The sequence below is a fragment of the Molothrus aeneus genome, chromosome Z (assembly GCF_037042795.1).
Source record: "Molothrus aeneus isolate 106 chromosome Z, BPBGC_Maene_1.0, whole genome shotgun sequence".
Lineage (NCBI taxonomy): Eukaryota > Metazoa > Chordata > Aves > Passeriformes > Icteridae > Molothrus > Molothrus aeneus.
The window spans coordinates 7,671,538-7,697,423 of NC_089680.1; the positions used below are offsets into that span (position 1 = coordinate 7,671,538).

The following is a 25,886-nucleotide window of genomic DNA, read 5'->3' on the forward strand; positions in this document are numbered from 1 at the left end:
GAAAAAACCTGTGTGGCATTAACCTGAACTCCTCTTTAATAAAAACAATTCTCAGTCAGTCAGCAAAATCCTCACACTCCCATCATCTCTGAGTAGGCCTACAAAGCAAGTCCCTGAGCAGTGCGTATGTTTTTGAACCAATGGCTCAGTCCCAGGGCTTGGCTCTGGAGGTTCATGAGGTTGGCCCATGTGGAACTACTGGGCTAGACTTTGGCAGCCACAGGAGCTGTGCTCTCTGGGAAGAAGGGACACCTGGCTGGGAAGGGGGGCTCAGTATAGAGCCTCTCCTTTTTCTAGCTTTAATTTTTTTCCTTTCTCCTTTCTTTTAAAAAGTTTATGCTTAGGGTTTATTTACAGCTGAGAAGAGTGATTTTTCTCTTACCTTTTTCACTGGGATAGACCAAATATTTTAGGTTTCAACTATTTGGAAGCTCGAGTAGTTCAGAATCAGGAATTGAAAACTGAAACTATGTGTCAGGGTTTGTTTCTGTTGTTCAGTCTCCTTCCTAAAACACATCTTATTTGACAGATTTGTTTTCACTGTGAGCTTCTATTTTACTTTCACAACAAGCCAAAAGGATGTTATTTCTGCTGAGATTAGTGCAGAGCCAATCCTGCTGCAGAGGGTTGAAAATAATTTTTTATTTTCCTTGCTCACTATGAGAGTTACTGATGAAATTCCCGTTGCAGAGTGTTGACCCTAGGATCTGCAAATGGAACATTTCTTTTAGTTCTGCTTCAAGCAAATCTTGGCTGTCACAAGCATGCCCGTGTGGACAATGTGGTTTGGAATTGCTGTGGAGACCTCACTGGTTAGAAACACAACTTTGTTCAGTGTTGATTTACTGAAGCTGATCTGGCCTCCCTGAGGAGCTGATACCATGGAGCTTCAGATGGCATCCTGAGGGAATTATTATCTGCCCCATATTTGTACATGGGAAGAGAAAGGGCTGGTTATTGCAGGCTAATTCTTCACCAAATCCCAGTCAGGTTAGATGTGGTGCTCATGGTTTGGACAAAGTCAAGGCAAGATGGTAATAGCCTGCAAACTGCCAAAGGAAACTAAAAGGAGTGTCAGCTTGCAGAATAGTTTTCCAGGAGAACTTGTGGAAGTCCCATCTCAAGTGTCAACCTGACAAAACACACCTGAAATTGCTCACTGGAGTTTGTCATATAATTGTGTGATCCCTTCTATTTGTCTATTTTCTGTGTTCCAATCTAAGTTCTTAAATAAATCTACACTGAACTTTTGCAGTTTGTGAAGCCATCACTGAATTCTTGTTTTGTTGATAGAAGTAAATGAAAATCCCTTTAAAGTAAGCATAGCCTGCTGTTCTTTATCCCATTCAGTGCTTCCAAACACAACTCCACAAAGAAAGGTCTTTATGAGAAGCTGACCATACTTTCTGTACTTAGGAGAAAAAAAAAGAAAGGATTTTGTTCATAATCCACTGTCACACCAGCACATTGTTTCATTCTGATGGTGAGCATTCTCCTAAATCTGTCATCTGCAGTCAGACAAACAGATTTTGCTGCTCGCATTGCCTCTGAGATGCTACTGCTTCACATAATATTTTGTTCCTTTGGCTTCAGGCACACAAATTTTTTAATGCAAAGGAAATACAAGAAAAATATAAGACAGAGGGCTGCTATCAAGGTTAGAATAAAGATCAGCTGTATCAGAACAGCCTCAATACCCCTCCTGTTGCCTTCACTAAGAAGCAAAAAATAGGTGTTTGCTGAGGAGAGTTCAGTGAAAAAAAATCTCATTCAACTCTGTGATGATAGTGCTAGGGGATAACTCTAGAGGAGAAGCAGAAATCTGAAGAAAGGAAAGCAACAGAGACCTGAAGCCAAGGAATCTGAACCCAAGAGAGAGTGAAGAATGTAGCCTGAAAGCAGAATGGACCACAAACCTAATTGTGAGGGTCATTCAGCATCAAACCTCTTCAGTAATGCCATACAACTGTGTTTCTCATATTGGGTCAGTTCAGAGTTTGCACTGAGGACCTTCCTCCTCAGCTCCAGCTTCCTACTACATTTTTTGTGCCACCAGCTGTTCCTTGCATACCTGGCCCAGTGCAAACATGACAGAAAGTTGAATTAACTTCTGACATCCCAGAAGTAAAAGAGACCAGAGAAGTCACTCATTCTGCACTTGCACAGAAGTAGGAAGCAGTAGGAGGAACATCCATGGACCAGAGAGCATGCATTTGGGGTCCAGAGATCTCAATCTGTCCGAGGCTTCCTTGCTGAAAGTCATTTTCACTCCTCCTGCAGTCCTTAGCTGCAGTCCTGCTGCCTACACTGAATTCTGTGTCCAGTAACAGGCTGTTGCAGCAGCAGCTGTCCTGTCTGCTGAGTACCTGACACTGGGCTCCTCACTGCAGCACCGTGAGGCATTTAGTGACTGACTAGCATCAGTTGTGTCCCTGTCCTCTCCTGGAGGGAGCTGGAGGGGAAGGGCTGTGCTTGTTGCCATATGCTTGCTGTAGAAATCAGGGTCAAGATCAGGAGCTTTCTGGTTGTCCTCAGTTGCTGTGAGAGCTCACTATAGGCACAGCCCTAATGGAGGAAATCCTGTCTCCCACAGAGTTAACTTCTACCACTTTTTGGAAAGGCTGTGCTGAGCCACAGAAATTCATCTGGAAGCTTTGGGGTCATTTATGTGTGGTAGAAGTGGTGGAAATTGCAAGATAGTCCTGTGGGAGAAATGCTGGATAAAATTTTTGCTGTGTGCTTATACCTTGTCCAAAACTGTTGGACTTTTTTTAAGTCACTATAGGTTAGGAGAGGTAAACATCCAAATGCTTATTCCTACATGTCTTTGACAATAAGGAACAAAATCTCTCATAGTTTAACTTAACATTGTACTTTTTGAGATGGTATCTGTGTCTTCTGGAGATTCAGAAATTATTCATGGTTATTTTTAAATTGCGCCTTGGGCATGGATTCTTTTGGGTTAGAAATTGTCTAGCAAAGTGTCCATTGCAGATCATGTAATGTTTGGCTAAAAATGAGCTCTTTTGCTTTGATGCTGCATTTCCCTCTGTACTTCATTCAGATGCTGAACTTATTTTCTACCTTCTACTCTCATTGTTTCTTGCTAAATAGATTCTTACTCTTACCTGCTTTCCTTTACTTAAGATCCAAAACCATCCTTCTGTAGGTTTTCAGGTTGATTATTTCTTTTCTGGTCTCTCCAAGCAACATACAAGAAACTTTCTTTGCCTGTTAGTTGCACTGGGGCTAATTTGTAGATAAAATTTCACTTATAAAATTTAGAGGTCCCTTTAAGCCTTGGGATGTTGGAAGATGTTAGCCTGAGGTTTAAAATACCAGAGAGGTAGTAATGCATTTGTTGGGTTGCATGGGTCTTTGCATTCTGCTCTGCTGCTTTATAGTGTAGATATAAATACACTGATGGTCTTAATGGCTCTTATACAGCCTGTGAAACAACAGAATGCTGCTCTGAAAAGGATAAAATAAAAGCAAGGGAATGATAATGGCAGAGTTAGAGGCAAGTTGGGCAGGGATGCTGCAGGCAAGGTCACATTGATACAGAGTGAGATACAGGGAGCTGGGGCTGGCCATGAATCCCACCCTGCTCTCACCTTGATAGCCACAGCTTGATGTCGTGTCAGGGCTCTCAGCATCCAGCAGGCCCCAGGAGGGTCTCTCCCCATCCCTGCTGCAATCCACTTGATCCTGTGGTGATGGGAACCTTCTGTCAGGCATATTGCAGTCACTCTCTCTGATGTAGCAACATCAGGCAGCTTGGGGTTTGGGTGTGAATCTGCCAGCCCTGTGTGTCTGCTTTTCCTGCACACGGAGTGGGAAACTTTGTATTTTGTCTTTTGTAAACTGGGAATCTTGCACCATTAGCACAGTCAGAATTGAAACCAAGAGCTGTGAATTTCAGCTGGTGAAATGCCCTGGAGCTTTGTTGGCCTCTGGCATGCATTGCTCAGCTGCATGCTGTGTCTGACATGGGAACACAGCCACTGACAGGACAAACAGGTGACAGTCTAATGTCTGGTTCCTCCCTCCTCTGTTAACATACCAGCCTAATAAATTGACTGGGCGGTGCTGTGAGGGGAACAAGCACATAGATTCCTGGTGAAACACTGTACAAAACACAGCATGCAAATCCCAGCAGGAAGAAAACAAACTGAAAGTAGGGCCAGCCTTATCCAGTGCTATTTATAACTGAGCTCTGCTTCCTTCAGATAAATCTGAGTCTCTGAAGCATGAGTAATGCTCAGCCTCAGGCTGGGCCTTTGCCCTGCTTCAGTGGCCCTCCTATGTCCGTGCTCTCTGCTTACTGCTGAGTCCCTTCCACCACCACCACCACATATGCTCTTTAGTAGGAAAGGTTTTGCTACCCTTTTTCTGTACCCCAGATTTGTGGATGGTCTGATGCAGTAGGCCTAATTCCTTGCTCCTCTAGGCTGACCTTGCACCCTTGAGTTCACTTGTGCTGAAGAGATGGAGCCTGGTCCTCTGAATCCCAGGAAGATCTCATCAAGGTGGAGGGCACTTGATCTAGGTGTACGAGAGGAGTGTTTTTCTAAAGAGCAGTTTTTATGGGACAAAATGTGATATGAGAGTTTATCTTAGACTGTTTCCTCATTGCTATTGAGCTCATCTAGTTGTTTTCCCTCAGCTATCAGGAAGCTTTCTAGGACTTGGGAGGAGAAAACCCTGAGAATGCTTGTAGTAAAACTTGTAAGAAGCCATATGCTGCTAGAAAGAGAGAAATAATTTGCAAAATTATTAGATGGGAAGTTCCTGGTATTGCCTGTAGCCAGAACAGCTATATTCCACCATATTGGCCCAGTATTTGGTGGTACCCATAAATAAAGTCATCATCCAGCCTCATGCCCATGACAAGGGGTCTGACAGCTGGAGCAGCTCCACGGCTGCTCCTGGAGCATCCAGGCAGTGCTGGGCTGTGTCTTCTATTCCAGGGGGTTTTGAGATGCTTTTCATTATCATAGGCATTCTGAAAGAATTCTTCCTCCTGCATCTTTGCTTGGTGACATATGATCCTGCCAAGCTGGCTGCCTTGGTTGCTGCCTGATTTCTTTGTAGATGAAGCACCTGACTTTGTTTCAATACCTATTTACTGTTACCAAGCCTGTCAGCCACCCTGACTCTCCTAACTGCTGTGTTCATCATCACAAACGTACAGTGGGTAAAGTAAGGAGACATCTGAGTAAGTCCCTGCCTCTGCTACAGATAGGATGGCAGGGAGTCCTGTAGGTCAGAGCTGCTCATTAAAGATGTAAGAGAAATGCAGAAAGCCCAAACTGACTGAGAGACACTGGAATCTTTGAACACTTTGATATTCATCAGATGTCTAAACCATTTCTTCTCTAAGGCAAACACTATAGCCAAATATTTAAATATTACTGACTCACTCAGAAGGAGTTATTCCTTATAGACCTTACCTCTTCAATGGTTTCTGTCATGGAGGAACGTTTACTTCCTCAGCAAATTGAACTGATCCATTCTGTCTTGTTGCATGATTTAATGGTGAAATGTCAACAAATTTTTCAACTAAACAGCACTGAAAACCCTTCTTTGCTTAGCAGCTCCCTTATCTGCAGATTCCTGTCATAGCTGAAACATTTGCATTTAAAAGAAAACCCAGATTTTAAGATAGGAACATTTTTCAATGGATTTATTTTTAAGTAACAAGTAATTTTCATTTATCTCTCCCCATCAGCTTTTACTCACACTGGAAAGACTTGTTTGCTATACAAAGCACTCTCATCTATTGCAGGGAACAAAACAGTCACAATGTGATTGAACATGACACACAGTAAACATGTGAGAGGTGAGTCTGAATTTAAAATAAAACTGAACTTTCTGGAACTGGGAAACTGTGAACGACAGAAATGAGAAGTGGCAGAGGCCTTGAGTGTCCTCTTCCCGTCATGGCTTCACAGACATTGTGTTATCATTCTTGAAGTATTTTCTTCAAATGACACAGGGCAGTCTAGCTGTCTTCACCAGTACTGACAGACTGGAGTCATTGCCTCCTGTGTCTTACACGGTACACACTTCTTAATACAAGTGAAAATATTTCTGTGCCACTCCAGCAATATCACTTTGCTGTTTCCCTCACCAGCCACTAATGCTTTCCTGCACTACAGTTGCTTATCCAGAAATTCTCTAATTTCTACAATTTTTAATGCTTTCTTATCCCTGTCAGCGTCCCTCTGCCCTTGTCTTTATCACATCACCTTATTATATTCAGATTACGTCTCCAGCTTTTCAAGATAACTTAGAGTCCTTATCCTAATGGAATTCATTGTCTTTCAACTGCATCATCTGCAAATGTTCTGTGTATTTTGCAATTCAGTATGCAACTTACTAATGAAAATATTGTATAAAACTGAGCCTGATGCCTTGGAGAGGTTTTCTAGAACAGAGTCTAGACAAAGTTTAAAGAATAAAGCTAAAAAAGTTAAAAGGAACAAGGATAGTCCCTCATGGGAACCATCTAGAGATGTTCTCCCATCTGGTCAAGACATTGCTGTCTAAATTCTTGGGAATTCATTTTCAAGCACTCAGCCACTTTGCAGTAATTTCTTATCTTTCTTCCCTGTGAAGACATCACAGGGAGTATGCCAAAAGCCTTATAAAATTAAAGATAGCAAATCTACTCTTTCTTTTAGACTTGTTACCCTGATAAAGAAGGAAATAAATTCTCTTTGACAAGGTCTTTTTTTGAGGAGACCATATTCACTGATTCTCATTTTCTTATCCTGTACATATGTACAGATGACTTAATAATTGTTCCAGGTCTCAAAGTTCAGCATTAGGCTGACTCATCCACTGTCCTTTAACCTATCTTTCAAGACAGGTTTGTTTTGTGTTTCCTGGGGGCATTTTTCTCTGTTCCTGTCCCCCAGGACTTCTCTCTTCTAGTTTTTGTAGCTAATTGCTATGAAATTCAGAGATTGCTTCAGCTGCTCCCTTAAGTACCCTAGATGGAATTTCATCAGGCCTTACAGAGTCAGATATACCTGCCTGTGCTCCTTAGAGTTAGTTTTGTTAAATATCTAGTTACAGTTTATTTTTTTATATGTCACTGAAAGAAAGGCAGCCTCAATACAGCCTTCTGTTTTACTTGTCGTTCGATGTGGGACCTACCTTCCTTTAAACAATGAATGGATTCTAGGAGGGAGAGGCTCAGATGAGCCTTTCTGGGATATCTGATTTTGTTCTCATGCAGGCATTAGCCTCCTGGCCAAAAAAGTCATTTTTGCCACAAAACAGTCTCCAGCATCTTCCCCATGGAGATATCTCAGGCAGTGGCAGAGGGGTGACCCCAACTCAGGGACTCTTTTTACCATGAAGTTCCTGGATGTGCAGAGACTCCCGAGTGTGACAGTGACAGCCCAGCTCTCACCATATGGCAGGCCTGATTCTTCACCTCTGGGATGGTTTCTCCTCTTTTGTTGTGGCTTGATTCACTGTGTTTATACCAGTATTTTTCTAGAGCCCAGGGTTGCAGGTGTGGACAGGGACTGTGTTTTCACAGCAGGGTTTCTGAGGAAAAAAAAAATCAAGCAGTAATACCTTCTACGACATTGTTGACCAAAGCACACCTTTCTAAAAAATTTTTGAGATCTTTCATTCTTACTAGAAATTCCACAGCAGAAATGCTGTCTGTTTCCCAGGTAATAGACAGGAATGAAAAAAGTGCAGATAGAGACCAGCAATCTCTTTTGCTCAGGGTGCATCACAGGACAGGAGCCCTTTATGCTGTACATTGCCATGCTGGCTCCAGCGTGGGCATGCTGGTGATTCCATGGTGCCCCTCACTGAAGGACCAGCTGGAGCCATACTAAGGTTCCTGCCTGCCCACATTTACCTTTGGCAGGAACTCCACACCTACAGATAACCAGAGCACAGCTAAATCTTCTCCACAGTCATATTATATGCTCCAAATGCAAGCAGGACCCAGGAGCTCTTTCTTCACCAAATATAGGCTTAGCCAAAGAGTCTGACTGGGCTGCTTTGACCTTTGACCAGGCTGCACTCAGTTATCACAGCCTTTTAAAATCTTCATTACTGCCTTGAGTCAAAATGAGTCATCTGGACTAAGCTCAGTTTTTGCTTTTACCTCAAATAACCATGGTGAGGAATGAAGTTTTCTGTCTTCCTTCCTCCCACCTCTACATAGGATAACTTATACTGCTGTCTAAGTTGGCACTGTGGAAGGACTCTGGACACTGCACTGTTCCTCACCTCTAAGCCTTGATATGTAGAAACTGATGATGGAGTTACTTTGCTTGTGAGTTAAGTACTGTACTTTCTAGATGGCCAAGTGATTAATTTTGGGGTGTCTCTTGTGACTGATTGCAGGAGAGCAGCCTTGCATTTTGCTTACACTCCTCAGGGTGCCTGGCCTTGGCTTTGCTTGTGGTTACTGGAAGAGGATCCTCTTGGAGGTGTTAAGTCCACTTATTGTGTCAGACATGATAAGCGACAAATGCAGAATAGCTGGCAATGTCCTTGATGGAGGACATTTGGGAACTTTGTTGTAGATGCACTGCTTTGTCTCAGCAGCAAGGAAGGACAAATTATTTGCTTTAGCAAAACAAAAAGTCAGTGGACTCTGGATAAGCTGAGTGTAGAAGCAGATCCCTTGGCAAACAGCACAGATAAGTGACCCAGAGAGGAGAATAAACAAAAAAATTGTGATTTGTCATTGGCAGGAAAAGAAAGTGAAAGATTTCTTCTCTGCTGGTAATGACTTGATGTTTCTGGATGCTGTTTTGCTGAAAGTTGCTGTCAGGAACCAACAAGAAACACATTTGAGGGTGACAGCATGAAGAAATAGAACTGCTTCTAAGTTCAAATCCAAAACTCCTGTAAGGTAGTCCAGGAGAATATTTGCACTAGAGCACAGGGCAAATCAAACTGGCTTCGGAAGATGTGATCTGTGGAGCAATTTATTGTAGATCCTCACTTCAGCATGAGCCCTCAGCATGATGCTGAGGCAGAATAAAAGGCAGGCTAGCTGCAAAATGGAGAAAGTGTCCACTACACATATCAAAGGTGCCCACTGGACTAGCGTGCCCAGGTTCAGATGGGTATTCCCAGTTGGAGTTTGGTCTGTCTGACTCTCTATGCAAGAATCCATAAGGTTTTAATCTGCCAAGTGGTGAGCTGGGCCATTGTGCAATAGATGCAGCCAAACTGCATCCATGAGAGTTTGTGCTCTTGCTAAATCCCAGCACATGTTCAGTTTGTCCACCTCGAGAGAGCCCCAGAGCTCTTTTGGCACTTTGCTTTGGCCCAGGCTTGTGCATTCTGACACAGGAAATGTGGTTTGGACAACGGGTTTGTATTTGTGCTTGGCTGCCAGGTCAGGCACTGCAAGAGAGAACTGAGGCTGGTTCCCTTGCTCAAGGAGCAGATGTTTGCCAGTGGGAAGCCTGGAGTAAAAGTCTTTAGCCTGTGTGAATATAAGGAGAAGTGTCCTATCCCACTGCTTACCTTGTGTGACCAAGGTGTGGGCAAAAGAGGGTGGCTGGAAGAGCACAGCAGGGCTGGGAAGCACTTGTGCTTCTCTGGTGCTCACATGGACTTCTGCAAGTCTGTGTCTCTCTTCAGCTAAGGAGGCAGATGAGTGAAATCCCTGAGCTGCTGGGCTGGGCAGAATGGCAGAGTCTCTGAGAGGGGCCTTTACATCTGCATCTACAACACAACAGTGACTTACAAAGAAATGCTTGAGGCACAGAAACAAAGACATGTCTAAAGCTGAGTATTAGGGAAAAGCACAAACATGAATTAATAAAAAGAAGTGAGTGTGTTAAGTTAGCTGTTGTTACCCTGGGTCATAAAAGGGAAAGGGAAGCATTTGGAAAGCATCTAAGTAGTTAAAGGAATGAAGAAATAGACTTATTACTAATGCAAGCTTTCAGCTACTACTGAGTGTTATGAATAAGGATGAAATATTTGATGCTGTATTGTTTAATCTTACAGTGAGTGTCTGAGATTGTCTGCTTAATGTAACAAGAGGATAAAAGCACAGGTCAGAATAAAGAAAGAGCATATTAAAGAGTATTTCGATAAGTTCTTGCTCATCAGCAAAATCAGATTAAACATACCCTGGAGCACTTAAAGAAATAACCAGACCAATTTCTTGCCATTATATGCATTTCAGAGAGTTTTTGGGCTACATCTGTCCTGCGTTTTAAGCAGAGGCTGGAGTTTATGTGCAAGCCCACTTACAGCATGTGAGCTGAGTGAATACCTTGACTCAGAGGCAGGGTTGGTATGTGCTCTGCAGCATGGATGAGGGGAAGCACGTCTCTGCTGTCCCATATGGACTCACACTCATTTGTGTACCTGTGACATGGGCCGACTGAAGTACGATAGCCTACTGTCATCAGTCCCCACACACTTTTCAGTGATGCTGTAGAGCCAATATTTGGCTGAAAGGTATCTGCAGGGTCTTTCTTCAAAGGGCCTGTCCTTAAATGCAGGAGGGGAAGTGGCACAGACAGAGTACCAGAGCCCAGAAAACAGTGTCTGGACAATTCACCCAGCTAGAGGCATCCATGGGCAGCCACAGGGGGTTGAAAAGTGTGGGTAATAGCACAGCAGTGCATCAGGCTGCATGCTGGTGCCCTGTAGCACCAGCATGGCCAGGGAAAGGAGGAAAGTGCTCAAAGGGCCGGAAGGAGTGGAAAAATGTCTGGAGGAAAATGATAGGATTGGACCCAGGGAATTACTGGCCAGTCAGACCAATTTCAAAGACTGGAAAAGCACTTGAATAAATGGCAACACTACTGTTAAATGTCTGGCTAATAAGGTGATTTAGAGAAGCTGACATGGATTTGTCCAGAATAGATTATCAAGCCAATTTCTTTTCCTTTTTTTCCACAGAAACGTGCCTCATGAATAAGGGAGAGGCAATCAAGGTTATCATCTCAATCCATCTTGACCTGACTAAAGCTTTTGATCCAGGCTTACACAGTGACATACATATAACTAAAGCAAAGAAATGTGAATTAGGTAAAATGGCCATAAAGAGGCTGCTCAGGTGGCTCAGGCAGTGTGCTCAAAGAGCAGTTATACAGAGCTCACTGTCAGACTCTGAAAGTGCTACAAGTGAGACTCTCCAGCTGTCACTTCTGGTCTTTTTTTGATCAATACTTTCATTAACAACTCAAATTACAGAATAGGGAAGCCCTCCTGGGAGGACAAGGTACTTTGCAGGACATGATTATGTTCAAAATGATCTTGATAAATTGGAAGAAAGGCCCAAAATCAATGTGATGAAATTCAATAAAGACAAGAGCAAATGCTGCATTTAGAAAAGGGAAATTAAATGCACAGATACGAAATAGGAGATGGCTGGTTAGGCAGCAGGATGCCCAAGGGGAAGCATGGCAGATCACCACCAGTGATCAGCAATGGAATACTCTTGTATAAAGATATGTGTCATTCTAATTAATTAGCAAGAATGTAAGAGAGAGGGGTTTGTAACTCAGGGTAGTCCTGTGCCATGTTTGCAGCAGCAGAGCCAGGCTGAAGAGGAAGAACAAGAATGGTGAAAGCTTGGGTCCTGAAGACAGGACCTGGAAGCAACAGTTGAGGCAGTTGCTTTGATTTGGAGAGAGGTTAAAAGGGAAGGGAACAGTGGCACAAACTTTTCTTGCCCTTTTGAAGACTGTTACAGAAAGGGGAGTAAGCTGTTGTTCTTTGCATCCACTGGGGAGATGGTAAGGGGTAATTGGCTTGACTCATGGTGAAGGGAATCTTCTGTATAAGGGCAATTAAGCACAGTTGTATCTACAGGGAGGTTGTTGAGTTTCTGTTGTTGAAGACTTGTGAGAGCAACCTATGTGAATTGTTACCAATGTCAGGGGAGTGTCAGATTTCACCTCAGAAGAGAATAAATATGCTTTTTGGGTCCCTCCAAACCCTGCATTGCCATGATGGCTTTGCCTAGGAGTCTACTGATAGCCAGGTTGGCACTGGAATGAATTTGTCCTCAGGTCAAAATAGCATGAACTTTCCTCAACAGCCCAAGGAGATGTTTGCATGCCAAAGTCATTTGAGTGTCTTACTTGGCCAGTTCATGTAAGGGTGAATCGGGGGACAGGGGGGATTGATAATGCCCTTGTCTTTCCTCTTCTCTAGCTGAGGCAGATTTTATTAGTTTTTTTCAGGCCCTAAATGACAAAAAATCTGCCTTATTTCACTTAAGGCAGGTATCAGCAGGGCTGTGGTACTGCAATGCTGACAAAGACCTCCTTGAAGGATAATTATAGGGAAGGAAAGGGAAGGAATTGCTCAATAGTTAATGTGCATGTGTTGGATGTGGCACCCCATTCTTGAGTTTTGGCAAGCCAAGAGCTAGCCAGATCTGTGTTTGTAGTAGCTGGTGCCTGCACCACACTCCAGACTCCGGGCCAGGGTGGTTTTGACCAATTGTATTGTGTCAGTGCAAGTGACTTACAGCCTGTGTCCCATGAAAACGGATCAAGCATTATTTATTTCATAGGAATGACATCAGAAACATGAGCGTTTTCAAATCGGATTGGATAAATGGTCTAATCTCCTGCTGGACAGGAGCCATTACCAGCTGCCACAGATAAAAATGATAGTATTCTCTTGCTAGAATTAATGGATTATCACCCTGCTAACCTGCTGTACATAGTAATGAACATGAGTTCTTAATATTTATATTTCTGTGTATTAAATAAGGTTTTGAATTGTCTCAACTTCTTTATAAATAAACGAACTTGAAGAAATCAAAAGAAAAAGTGGTAAGCTGTTCTTACAGCAATGAGTTTCACACACTAATTTTGCACTGCAATAATAGTCAGGTTAAAGATCACTGAAAAAATTGCTTGTTTTTGTTACAGTTCTCATCATGATCAGGGACAGAAAATGCTTGCTGCTTTTTTCTTGCTTGTCTCCTCTTTGCTGTTTACATACACTTTTCTTTCTCATGTGCTTCTTTACTCTGACGGTATCATAGTTGAACTTTTGATCTAAATAGTTTCACACAGCCAAAATCCTTGGCTGATTATCACATGCTTCAGGGGAAAAATTAACTTCAAGCCACCATGCAGACAGTTGCTTGGTTTTCTCCTCAAATGCTCCACCCCTCACAGCACGGATACTGCTAATGGTGGGAGGTTGTGCCATGTTGACAAGCCTCTGGGAGCAAGGAAAAGGCCAGTTCTGAGCAGATGCCTGATTTGATTGCAGTATCATGAGGGCTAATTACTCTAATAAGCATTTGTGGGATTCAGAGATCAGGAGGAAAAGGATCACAAACACGATTAAGGTGTCAGAGGTGTTGAATGAAAATCGAAAGGATTAAGTGCCAATTTCTGTTTTCTGAAATTCAAGCTACCATCACTGAAAGCAGCTAATAGTCATCTGAGGGCAGAGCCTGGTGTCCCTGAGAGGCTGTTTGTCAAGCTGCCTACAAAGAGAACCAACTCAAGTACTGTTGACTGCTTTGAATAGAGAAGCAAGAGTACCCCAAGCAATTCAGCCTACTTGATTTTTGGGGCTGGTGGTCCCACCTACCCGTGTAATGGATTAAGAGCTGTGGCACCTAACTAATAGGAGAAAACTTGAATAGATGTCCATCAGAGAGAGGTTATTTGGAGTAGGCAAACCCTGGGGTAAAAACTCTTTGGGAATGCTGAAAGGAATTAGCTTGGGAAAATCCCCCATGAGCTCATGACAGCTCTTATGCTGTTTGGTCACCTCTGGGCAAGGTTCTTGCAACACTCTGTGTTAGTGTAGACATCAGGACTCAGAAGTTGTGTCTGCACAGAATGGTGGGGATGGACTACAGCTGCTGAACTTTCATCCACGCATTTACCAGTGGTCTGGTGGTCTGCAAAGTTTTCCCCAAATATTTGGGACAGAAAGAACATGAATTAGAGGAGAACTGTGTTGGACAGACACATAAAACATCTTACTGCCAGACCATTTTAGAGTGACATTTAAAAAACTTTTGATTCAAAATATGACCTTTTTTCTGTGCTCAGTGTGAGGCAGATTGGACGTCTTTGTAACCAATGTCCCTGAGTTCTGCATTTCTCACCTTGAATTAAAACTTCTCACTACACCAGCTCCTTCATCTGAAGCAGCTGCTGGTGACTATCACTGTCAGCAGTAGCTCATGCTCACAGGGAGATGTTCTTGGAATAGATATACCCAGCCCATTTTGTCCACAATGGGTCAGCCTTAGCAATCATTGTCCTGTTGAACCTGCTTTTTAATCATTAATCATTTTATTCTGGGTCATATTGAATTATGGTATTCCTTTAATACCATATAACAGAAGTAGTTCCACACAGAAACTTACAATTTCACCTGTGCAGGGATACTCAAAAGTGTATGCCACTCAAAGCTCTTCAGTTGTGTCTTATAGGTATGAAACTGGCTTTTTGAGGTATTCTCAGATGGATTCCTTTTACATTCTAATTTTCCTTCCTCAGAAAAGGAAGAAAGCGTTCAGTGGAGGGTTAACTACTCTCTGCCGAGTCTCTTGCTTAATTTTCATGCTCCACAGAACTTCACAGTATAAACAATTTTACAAAAGAGAATTAACAGTTTTTCGCAAGGACCTGTCACAGGAATACCCAATCTGTGTAATTAAAGTATTGAGAAGGCTGTTTGTTTTCTGAGCTAGGTATGAGTTACATAAGTGGTCATGGATAGAGTATTTGTTAAGTTCTGGGATGATCAAACTCATTTATCATGTTTATGGGATGATGTTTAGGGAACATTATCTGCTCCACTGCTTGGACAGGAACAGATACACCTTTGAAAAGCTTCTCAGAACCTTCTAAAGTGCTTGTCCCCATCCTGATCTGACAGATGCCAACAGGAGTGTGTGCTGACAGACCCAGTGACAAGTCATTCTTTTCCCTTCAGTCTGATTGAATTCCCAGATCTGAAAATCGAGTGTTCTTAATGCTTTTGGTCTAACTGAAATGTCTCTTCTAAACTGTAAGCCATTTATCTGAGTTCTAATCTCTCCTGCTGAGCTGTCACAGTCGAAAGGCAAATCTCCTTACGAGGCAGACAGATGCTCTGAAGGTGTAGGGAGGATTTCAGATTTAATGGAGAAATTTTCATCTCCCTGAAACAGAAGTGCCCCAAGGACCTTTGTCACATGTTGCTTGCAAGGTCTTGCCTGCACCCCACACAGGGGCAAAAAGCTAGTTTGAGGTTGTCTGGCTAAAGGGCAGCCATATGGCTCTGCAGTAATGTAATGAGTAATGTAATTAGTCAAATGTGAAAGGCAAGGCTAATGCTTGGGGACCTTGGTGTGGCACCAGTGGTGGTGCTTGGAGATATCTCAGGGGTCTCTGGGATGGTGCTGTGCCACAGTGTAGAGGTCTGCTGCACAGCTCAGACACCTCATAAGGCCTGTCCTTGATGGCAATGCTCCAGTGGCCGTGGGTGGGTGCAGAGCTTACAAGTAAGGGGCTTTAGTCCTGTGCAGGAGCATCCTGCAGGAAAGTGACTGACCAGAGTGCTCAGGACAGTTCTAAACCTGCTGGTGGAGATAAGTGTTCACACCAGCAAGCCTCCAGGGTGCAAACCAGCTGCTCTTTAGGAAGGATTTCAGAAGACTTTGCTGAGGCCATGGGATTCTGTCCTGCTAATGCTGAATGCCTTGTGCTGACTGGGACTGTCTTCTTCTTTCTTCTTGTTTTAAGGTCAAGTGGCAGAAGGATGACATGGATAGCAATCGCAACTTCTTCTCTGTCTCCTCGGATGGGCGGATTGTTTCATGGACTTTAGTTAAGGTAAACAGTAGGTGGCAATTTCTTTTCCCAGTGAAATTATAACGAATTGCCTCAAAAGTTCAGTGATTCATTAGTATTATTTTTATTTCTAATGAGCTTGAAAAGAAATGTTCGCAATAGCAGCTGGTGCAGTCACAGCTGGACCTGGGGCTGCACATTAAACTGAAATGAAGCAGGGTCAGCCTACTCATTGTCAGGACCTAACCTTCATCCTGCCTGCACCTGTAGCACCCCATGGGCCTGAAAATGAGAGCTCATTTTCCTGCTTGGCAGCAGCAGGGATTCAACCCTGGTCTTTGTTCTCACACTATCTTTGTCCCAGAAGGGCCAACTAGACACAGAACAGAATAATCTGCTTTTTTTCACAGCTTCCAGATTCTCATCCCCAAAATGCTCCCCTACAGATTGCAATTTGAATTGGGAGACGGTCAATTTAAATTTCTCCCCATGTGGGACAGAGTCAGTAGTACAAAGTTTGCGTTTGCAGTGGGATGGCAGCATGGTATCAGACAGGCAGAGGGCTTCTCCCTGCCATGACATTGCCTACTCCAATACACATCCAATACAAGTTTTTAAAACTAGTTTGCATGCCCTGCCTTTGTTGGCTTTTCCTTTTGGAGTATGTTGAAATATGTTGATAGAAACCTAGAATTAATGTCCCCAAATGACCCTTAGATTCATGTCTCTGAATCCCAATGTGTGGGTATTTCTGTTGGCTATTTCATTTTACATTTAAAGATTTCAAATCTCTTGCTAAAAAATAATTGCATTGCCCTAAATATGAGTTTGAAGCAGCTGTCCCATTATTCCCCAACAAAACATGAAATTTCTTTACATCCTAGGATGCTCATTTTTCAATCTGTTTTACCAAAGCTTTCCAGTTTTGAAATTTTTAGGCCTTGCTGCCATGGCAGGGATTAGTTTCTAGCATTACATGTAAATCTTGACCTCATGTCCAGTTCAGGAACAGGACCATCTCCTAATGAACAGTGTAAGCACAGGCAGATGGCGCAGGTTATGAAGTTATTTTTTATAGACTTTTCCATGTTCATACGTGCAGCTTCAGAATCAAAAATCCCTTCTGCAAATGTATCCCAAGTCCTTCTCCCAAAAGAGCTCCCTAGACAGGGACATACTAAGAGTGTCTCAGCACTCAGCTCCTGTGTTATCCCCTGAATAGGAATGCCCAAAAGATTTGCGTTGAAGTGGGCAATACAGGCACATCCAGATGAGGTGATCTGGCAGGATACACTTAGCAACTGAGCCCCAGTAACTGAGTGTGCTCAGCATGGCCCTCTTAGGAGGCACGGAACACTGGCTGAAGTCTCTTACTTAATAGAAATGCCACAACTGGGACAACCTACGTGTTTGCAGATGGACTCTGATAGCAGCTCACCCAGCAGAAGGTCTTTTGCACCAGTGCATAACTGTTTCCACGTAATAATCTGTGGTTTTGCTGTCCCTTGAGCACATAGATATTTCCTTCTATGTATCCTTAGTATGACTTCTAAGATATGCATCCACTTAGCCCACTGTAATTTCTACTTATTCCTTACATTACTGTAATGAACTTTGCCTTACCCATGTGAAAAGTCTTGGGGTTTTGGGTTTTTTTTAGATGAAATTACTTCTGAAATTGCCAGAACTAGTATTTACTTAGTAGGCAGGGGTGGAAAACAGCAATGTTTTAGGTGCTGTCTGCTTTGGACATTTTTGGGGGGGACAGATATTCAACAGAGAAAACAAAAACCAGGATGAAAATAATGGTTTTTTATAATCTGTGGGTTTTTTATACAGAAAAGAGAAATGGAAAATCTGCTTGAATTCCAGTTTCATAAGAGCTTTTTCTGGGTTTCATTTGGAGTAAAACTGAAAATACTCCAGAGGTTTTCTATTCTACAAAACCATGGTGTGAACAGGGAATAAATGAAAGAGTGCTTCGTTAATCTTTTTGAGAGGGCAGTCCAGAAATAAAGCTCCTTCAAACACTGTTAGCTGTTTGACACTTCCAAAGCTGAGAACACAAAGTGAATAATTTCTTTATTTCTTCCAGACAAATATTTGGCAAACCACACTCAAGATTTGGATAGAAGAGTTGTCAAATGTTAGCCAGGGACAGTTGATCTGCCTTGACCATAGTGGTTGTCTCTGTTAGAAATGGGCACAATCACTTTGGACAAATTTCATTAAAAAGCACATGAGTTCTGTGTACTTAGACTGTCTTGACTTTGGGTCCTCATAAAGGTGTAAAACATCAAGGAAGGATGCAGGACTTTTGCTGCTGGATGGTTCTCTGCCCCCCCTTGGGGTGTACACATTGCCTATCAAAAGGGAGAAATGTCTCAGCCATTTCAAAGAATTGTTTGGGATGCAGCATGGTACTGCTTCTCAGTCTGATGCGCAGCAATCCCATGTTTGATTAGTGGTTGTAGTTCACCCCCTCCTGTGTGACCTACAGCTAAATTACTGAACAGCTTTGGTCCTGCTTCATCACTTAAGGCTAATAAGAAGTAAGGGGAAAGCAGCAGCTGTAAGGCCTGATTCACTAATGCTTACAAAGTGCTCTGCAATTATTAGGCAGAAGCAACGTATTATTGCTTGGTATTCCTGGAAGGCCAAATTGTCAGCAGGCTGTTTACCCAGAGGTATATGTGAATGGCTCTGGTGACAAAAAGCCCCAGGAACAGAAGTGTTTTTTATGCTGTGAAGCTGGCTACAAGATAAAACCAGCACAGCAGGGAAGTCTGCACAAGTAGGGTCCTTTGTGAAGGAGAGGGGCTGCAGAAATTGTCCACAGAGGCCTCTGCCAGGTGAAGGTAGTGGGAGAAACCTTCAGAGGAAGGCTGCAGAAAATTGTGTGATTAGAAAGAAGGTCTCTTGAGGTTTGCCCTTCTACCAGAACACAGAGATAGTGTGCTAGCACATCTCTGGGCCTGCACAAATCACACAGCTGTTGCACTGGGTGTATCAACGTGACCTGCTGCAGGCAGCTCCAAAGCTGCACTTCAGACCAGGCTCATGTCTAGGACAGGACACATGCTTTCTGGAGAACAGGCAGACCTGGGAGCCTGAGCAGAGGCAAGTGCCTGCTTAGCTTGTCCTATCTGCACTCCCAACAGCCCACCAGCACTCCTATTTGGGCGTGCAGTGGAACATGCTCTGCTCCTGATCCCTCTGGGCACTGCTCTTTCCTGTTCATGCACATGTACACCAGCACGTGTGGCCTCTCTCTCAGCATCTCTCCTGCCTTTACCCATTGAATCAGACTTGTAACCCAACGTGCTGTAGGAGCTGCTAAGGTGGAACTCTGCAGGAGTCTGTCCTGCTTCTTGCTGCTTTCTTGGAGGAAAATTTACTGCCATCAATAGGCCAGCACATGTGGGTGTGCAGCAGTGAGAATTAGTGAGAAGGAAGAACATTTTGGAGTTTTGACCTTTGCTGAATCTTCTGTAACTTTGTACCCCCAGAGTATGATAGAAATGCCCTCTAGAACATGGTCCTCTCTCAACTGCAGTACTGAACAAGATCTTCTGCCACATTCCCCAACATGGAAATTCCTGGGGTTGACTCTGCCAGGCAGAATACTTTTTCCACCTGAGTTCTGCTCTGGGCTAAGAGAAGCTTCAACTACAGTTTAATTCACTGAGCTTAGTAGTGGTGGTGCTTCAGTGGGATATTTGCATATTATACCATCCAGTCCACAGCCCATACTGCTCACTAATCATTAGTAGTTTGTTCTTTTTATCACATAATCAGAGAATCACAGAATGGTTGGGGTTTGCAGAGACCTCAGGAGCCCCAGGGTGTTCTTACAGTCACAACTAACTCCATTCTGCAGTGGTATTCCAACTCCCAAAGCCAGTCTGAGAATGTAACCTTCCCTCCGGTAGTTTCTTTATATTTACCTACATTATGTCTATTTACATCTGTCTTTTGTCTCCCACCTTGACTGTAAACTCTTTGGGACCCAACCTTTTGGCCCTGTGTTCACCACCTTGCACAGCAGTGTCATGATAGTTCTTTAAAACTCTGCTGAGAACAGAAACATGGGGCAGTTTTCTCTTGGAGCAAACTGCTTGCTAGATGTTGCTGGCATCTCAGAGCCCATGAAATTGAGAGTATTTTGAACTGAGGCTGCTCTGGGGATAACAAGATGTTAAGAAGCCAGAACTGGAAAGATGAGAAGTTACTATTCATTAATGTGGGGCTTTAGTTAGCTCCCTGAGAATATGAAATATCCATCTTAAATCACACAGGGTGATTTAACTAACACTATCATTTAAGCTGACTGTGCCAACTTTCACTAAAAAACACTGGCCCTGAAACCCAAAATTTTCCAGGTCAAGTGCAAATGTCAAGGTAATGTACCAGTGGCTCTCAGTTCCAGTGCACCAAAGCATCAGTTTCCTGATGGTTTTGTGGAAAACACCATGTTAGCAAGCTGCCAAATGTGAAACATTAAGCAACTTCTGGGCAGCTTTTTAAAATTCCTCCATAAAATTTGCCATTTCAAAGTACTGAATGCCTCTGTATTGTTGCTGCAAAGCATGCTATTCATGTGGAATCTCCTCTGCCTGCAGAATGAGCTGGTTCACATGGATGTCATCAAGCTGTCAGCAGATGAGACAACGATGCAGGGGCCAGAGGGGCTGCAGCTGCAAACGCTTGGTAAGAGCCCAAGTCCTTGCCATGCTGATTAATTACTGACACAAAGCCTCTAATCAGTCATTCTGGGAAATTAAATTTGGAACAGGGTGTTGAGATGGAGAGGAGCTAAAGGAGGGTTACGCCTCCTTGCTTTCATCATGCAGTAGGGCAAAGTCTGTCTGGAGCAATGGCCACTGAGTCAAGTTTTGCTGGTTACATTTTGCCTTTACTTACATAAAAAGATGAATTGAACATTAATTCAAGAAATGTCCATTTTACTGGGCTATCTCTTTGTGGATAAAGCACATACCTGTTTATGTCAAAACTCAGTTTTGTTCTTATTGTCAGACATTGATCTGGACTGGCAAAATCAAGGTGAAAAGCAACCTCTGCCCTTTCCTGGGTGCACAGTTCACCCAGCCAGCTTTGGGATGTGTCTCATTGTGTTTGGGCTCTGTAAAAACACAGTGTCTATTCTGAGCTACTATGTTAGGCTCCCTCCATACAAAGTGGAGTCAGTGCAGTCCTTCTAGGCTGAATCCTCTCATCCTGATCATCCTGCGCTTGAGACAGGATGGGATGAGTCAGCTCTGGAGGTCCTAAGCCCAAGTCCTTGAGGAATCCTCTTATCATCCTTCTACACCTGCTTTTGGCTGAGAAGATGGGACCTCTGTTTGGAGGAGAGCCTTGCTCTGCTTTTAAGGATTGCTGTGTTTCTAGGCTAGTAACTGCTGAACAGGCTGTGGGAAGCTTTGCGGTGCCACAATAGGTTGCAAGAAACCAGCTAAAGCAGCACACTACAGAACTCTCAGGGCTTTGGGATTATTTGTTACTGCTACTGGGAAATGGATTTTCAAAGACTTGTCTTGAATATTAAACAATCTATTTGAATGTTAAAAATGCAGATGGTATTAGAGAGTTGAAATTACCCTAACAATTCCTTTGAGAACTACATTTTGTTAATGTTAAAGACATAATGCTTGAGACAACTGCCTGTGCAGAAAGTTTCTGTAACTGTGTGCCTCTGAGCCTTGTCTGCTCATTCCTGTTTCTCATCTGATGGTTGCTGTGGGTATCCCTGCTGGTAGGGATAGCCTCAACAGATATCCCATCTTCTAGTCAAGAACCCTGCTGAAATTTTCTTTCACCAGCATGTGAAATGGCTTTCTTGGATGGTGATGCATCTGCCTCAGGAGCAGAAGCCACAAAATCTCAATGAGTCACATCCTGTTTGTGGTTGACACCTGTTTTAAACATAGTTCACAATGTTACACAATTCAGGGCTTTTGACATTAACAGGATCCTTCTGTCCCTAGCAAAGAATTTCTTCCCAAATCACATTCTTTGTTATTGGCTTTACTGAAGTGAGTCTGCTAAATGGATTCTGAATTAAGGGAAAAAAGAGCACTGGAAGGTATGGTTGGGTATTTTCTCACTGGGCTCTTTTATGCATAGGAAACCACTTACATTCTTGTGGATACTAAACAAACAGAAAAGATCTGTTCTTCCCCAAGAGGAGGTGGCCAGATCCTTACAATATTTATGTTTGCACCAGGTATTTTTGACTCTTAGAAAAATGAATCCTAGGCTAAAGTGGTTTCTGGTTACCTTTTGGTTCTTGCAGTACCCTTTTACATGTCTCTGGGGTGGCTGTTCAAATTGCAGGTCTTGGGGACATGCACAGCTTGGAAAGTTTAGCAGAGGGGGTGTCTGATTTATTTTGGGAGCTTCTGGCTAAGAAATCACTTCTGAAAACACAGGCAGTGTGTGTTTACCATAGGCAGGAAGCATGTTTTGGCCAGCTGAACCAATTCTCTATGTGACAGACCTTTTTTTTTTGTTAACAGGCAGTGGGATATCCTTTGATTTTCACAAAAAGATAGACTATTTGTTTCTCGTTGGTACTGAAGAGGGCAAGATCTATAAGGTAAAAAATACTTTATCCTTTGTTTTACATCCCCTGACCCATGTGTGTCTTTCAGGCTCATCATCTGAACTGTTTGCTCAGGTGGCAGCAAAGTACAGCTTCAGAGCCTGGTCCTGCCCTGGGATGCCTGTGGTGAGCCTGAGACCAGAGCAGCACTGCAGAGGGTCACAGGGAGCTCTCTGCACAGACCCAATTAAGACCCTATTTTTTTCATGCAAACTGCATCCCAGAAAATGCTTGGCAGACTGCAGCTGTGCAAGTGAAGTGCTAAGTAGGATCAGAGCAGAAGTTAAAAGGCGTTGATCCTCTGTCCCCATGACTGTGGGGAAATGGCAGGAAAAATATCAGCTCTTTTCCTTTTTAGACTTGTTATCCTGTGAGCAGTCAGGCTAATGAAGCTGTATTTCCTACGGAGTAGCATCCTGCAGCCCTTCCCTTCCACAATCACATAGAATCATAGAATCATTTAGGATGGAAAAGACATCTAAGATCTTTCTAGATCCTTTCCCAGTCCCACTTTCTTCTTGCTTTCTTCCTGGTAGGAACCTCCAGTCCATCGCTACGTACCCAAATCTTCCTCATGCTGTTCCCAGCTCAGTGATCCCACCTCCAGCTATAACCCTTGTTTCCTGCAGGCAGTGCTGGCCACCTCCCCTGCAGTGCCCTCCTGGTGCCTTGGTTCCCAGTGCCAGGCAGGAGCTGTCAGCCAGCCAGCTCCAGCCGTGTGCTGAGTGCAGCAGCCACACTGTGCTTGCCCTTCCCACTCTGGGGACGCTGCCCAGATGTTTTGTCCTCTCTGGCCATTGCTTTTCACAGAATGTGTTAGACCTTAATGTTACCACATCCCACATGCTGCCAGCTTTGGCTGAAAATGCCAGTGAGGGCAAAAGTTGTTTGTGAAGAGAGATGAGCACACAGAAGGACACAGGCATCATGTTTTCTTGAGAAATTGAGTTAAAAATAGGAAGTTTTGAGTTCTGCTGTATTTAGCCTTGAAAATAAAGCCAGCAGTGCCTTCCTAATACAAGTGTTATTTGTACAGCATTCCTCTGAGCTGGCTCTGGGGCTCTGTTAAGCCTGTAGCCCCAGCCCTCATCATGGGGGATGGACAATCAGGAGGCTGACCTGCAGAGCAGATGCATCCAGCCATCCCTAGAGGATGATCTGAACTCCTTCCCCCATATCCCACCTGCATAATGAACCTGAAACAGAATAATTACCCAAAGGAAATCATATCCTGAAATCAGTATCGATCATTTAGGCAAGATATGCTAACAAATATGTATCCCTTGCAGAGGGAGATTGAAATCTCTCCCTCTGCCAGGCAGTATCTAGGGAGGATTTCTGAGTAGTGCTCACTTGCTTTGGACAAGATAGGTACAGAAGGGAGATGGGAGGAGTGGGCAGCTGAGCTGTTGGCAGTGGGCAGTGGGTAGGTGCACTGTTTTTTTGTTGGTTTCAGAACTCAAAATGTCCATACAGTCATGGGCAGATGTTCTGGGTTGTCTGGTCACCCACAAGAGTTGGTACCCTGGGTATTAAACTCTAAATTGATGGGTACTGTTGTGTTTAGTCTGATCAAAAGGCAGTAAGGAACCACAGGTTTTAAATTCATCTGTGTTTGGGTGAGTGATGGATGTAGGTCAGTGTGGCAGTGGGTGTCAGTGTGAGAGCCATCAGGAGAAATATTCAGAATTGTGTCCTGGCTGGGTTACACAGGAAAGGAAACTCTTCATGGAGGAGCACTGGTCAGGAGACAGTTTGGCATTGAAAAAGCTGTAGGTGTCTCTGCCTTAGATAATTTTCAGTGAAACTAGAACTAGCATGGGGTTTTAACATAAGAAGTGATCCCAGCCATGAAGCCATGCAGATATTTTAGCATTCTTGTGTGGACAAATGTGGAGAGATACTGATACATAGCATCTCCCCTTTCATTGTCAGGGTTATTGCTAAGCAACATTCTTGCATTGGTGAACCTCAGTGAAAAGTGACCATTCTTACATCGTACAACCCATCCCTATAAAACCTTGCTGTTCCCACAGGCAGGAAGAGCCTATGAGCCTACCTTCAATCTGACAGTCAGGGTCAACACAGGGAAGAGAAATCTTGTGTGTAGCATGAACAGGCTTTCACAGTATCTACAAAAAACATGGGGAAAGTTCACCCTTAGCATCCCCCAAGAGCTTGCTACAAGCAGTTTCAAAAGCTTTGGGGTCAGCTGCTGCTCCAGACATTTTTCAAGGAATACCACGCACCTTCATCACATACTTTACTGAAATACTGCACATCTGAACCCCTTACTGGAGCTGCCCATGGACTGTCTCCTGCAGCCTTGCTCCACTTGGATACTGGGAACAGGGACAGTCCCACAGCAGCCTGAGCAGCTCTCAGGTCCTGTGGCTGCACTGAGCAGGAGTGAGCTGCTCAGATCTCTGCGCTGCTCTTGCATCTTGAGTGAGATGGACAGACTACTCACGTGCTGTCTGAGTCAGGGATCAAACACGGGCTGCTCTCCCCACGGGCTAAATTTTAAATTATTTATTAAATAAATTGGAAAGTGAATTCCAGAGAAACTTTTTTTTTTATTTCCCCAGAAAGCAGGCATGCCCACAAATAGTGTGATAATATGTTAATTCTTTAGCTGCAGAACAATTATGATGTTCTGAAAACGGCTTCGTTAATAGTGTTTCTGAAGCCAAGAAATCATTATCTAAATTACACACAGACTAATCTATTGCCCTTTTTTGTAGAGGAGAAACTGTTTCTGAATTAATATGATTCTGTAACGCAATTCCGAATGCTTTTTTGCATATCTTTCTTGCTGTTTAGGAATTGTTCGGCTTGACATCAAAAAGTATGGTCTCTGAGATTCGTGTTGAAACATTGTGACTCTAAGTCTCTGGTCAGAATAACTTCCAATAAACAGACCTTCAATAGAAAAAAATGTGAAGAAATTTGAATACACTCATGTAAGAAAGGCTTTGGGTTTTTTTCAGTGTTAGGCAGTTTTCTTGAGAGTAACAAATGAATATAATAAAACCTAGTGCAAGACTGACTAGAAGAAAAGGTTATTCTAATTTTAAAGAAAACTAATTTCACTCATACTCATTCTCTTATACTATGTACCAGAACATTTGTATCTTTCTGTTTGGGACAGGATTATTATTATTATTATTATTATTATTATTATTATTATTATTATTATTATTATTATTAATAATAATAATAATAATAATAATACTACTAATAATAATAATAATACAGATGACAAAGGATGGTGGTTGTTGAATCCTTATCACATCACTTGAGATTTCCCTAAAACAGGATGACAAACTGTTTTCTGGACAGGCTCTGACTTCCAGTGACCCTTTAGTAACAGAGAGATCATTTGCCTCAGTGTTCAGCCTTGCTTTGTATTAGGCAAAGTTGTTTTCATTGTCTGAATATTTTATGGTTTGAGTTCTGTTCTTTCTATTCTTCATCTTCTCACC

The 25,886-nt window shown here is 43.1% G+C and overlaps 1 protein-coding gene across 1 annotated transcript in view; it reads left to right on the top strand.

Annotated features, from left to right (window-relative positions):
- Positions 1 to 25,886, top strand: part of DNAI1 (dynein axonemal intermediate chain 1) — a 139,660-nt gene that overhangs the window by 67,777 nt on the left and 45,997 nt on the right. Inside the window, exons 14-16 of the mRNA XM_066569125.1 lie at positions 15,732 to 15,821; positions 20,402 to 20,489; positions 22,316 to 22,395. Coding sequence (XP_066425222.1) covers positions 15,732 to 15,821; positions 20,402 to 20,489; positions 22,316 to 22,395 — 258 coding nt within the window. The remainder of the gene's footprint in view (positions 1 to 15,731; positions 15,822 to 20,401; positions 20,490 to 22,315; positions 22,396 to 25,886) is intronic.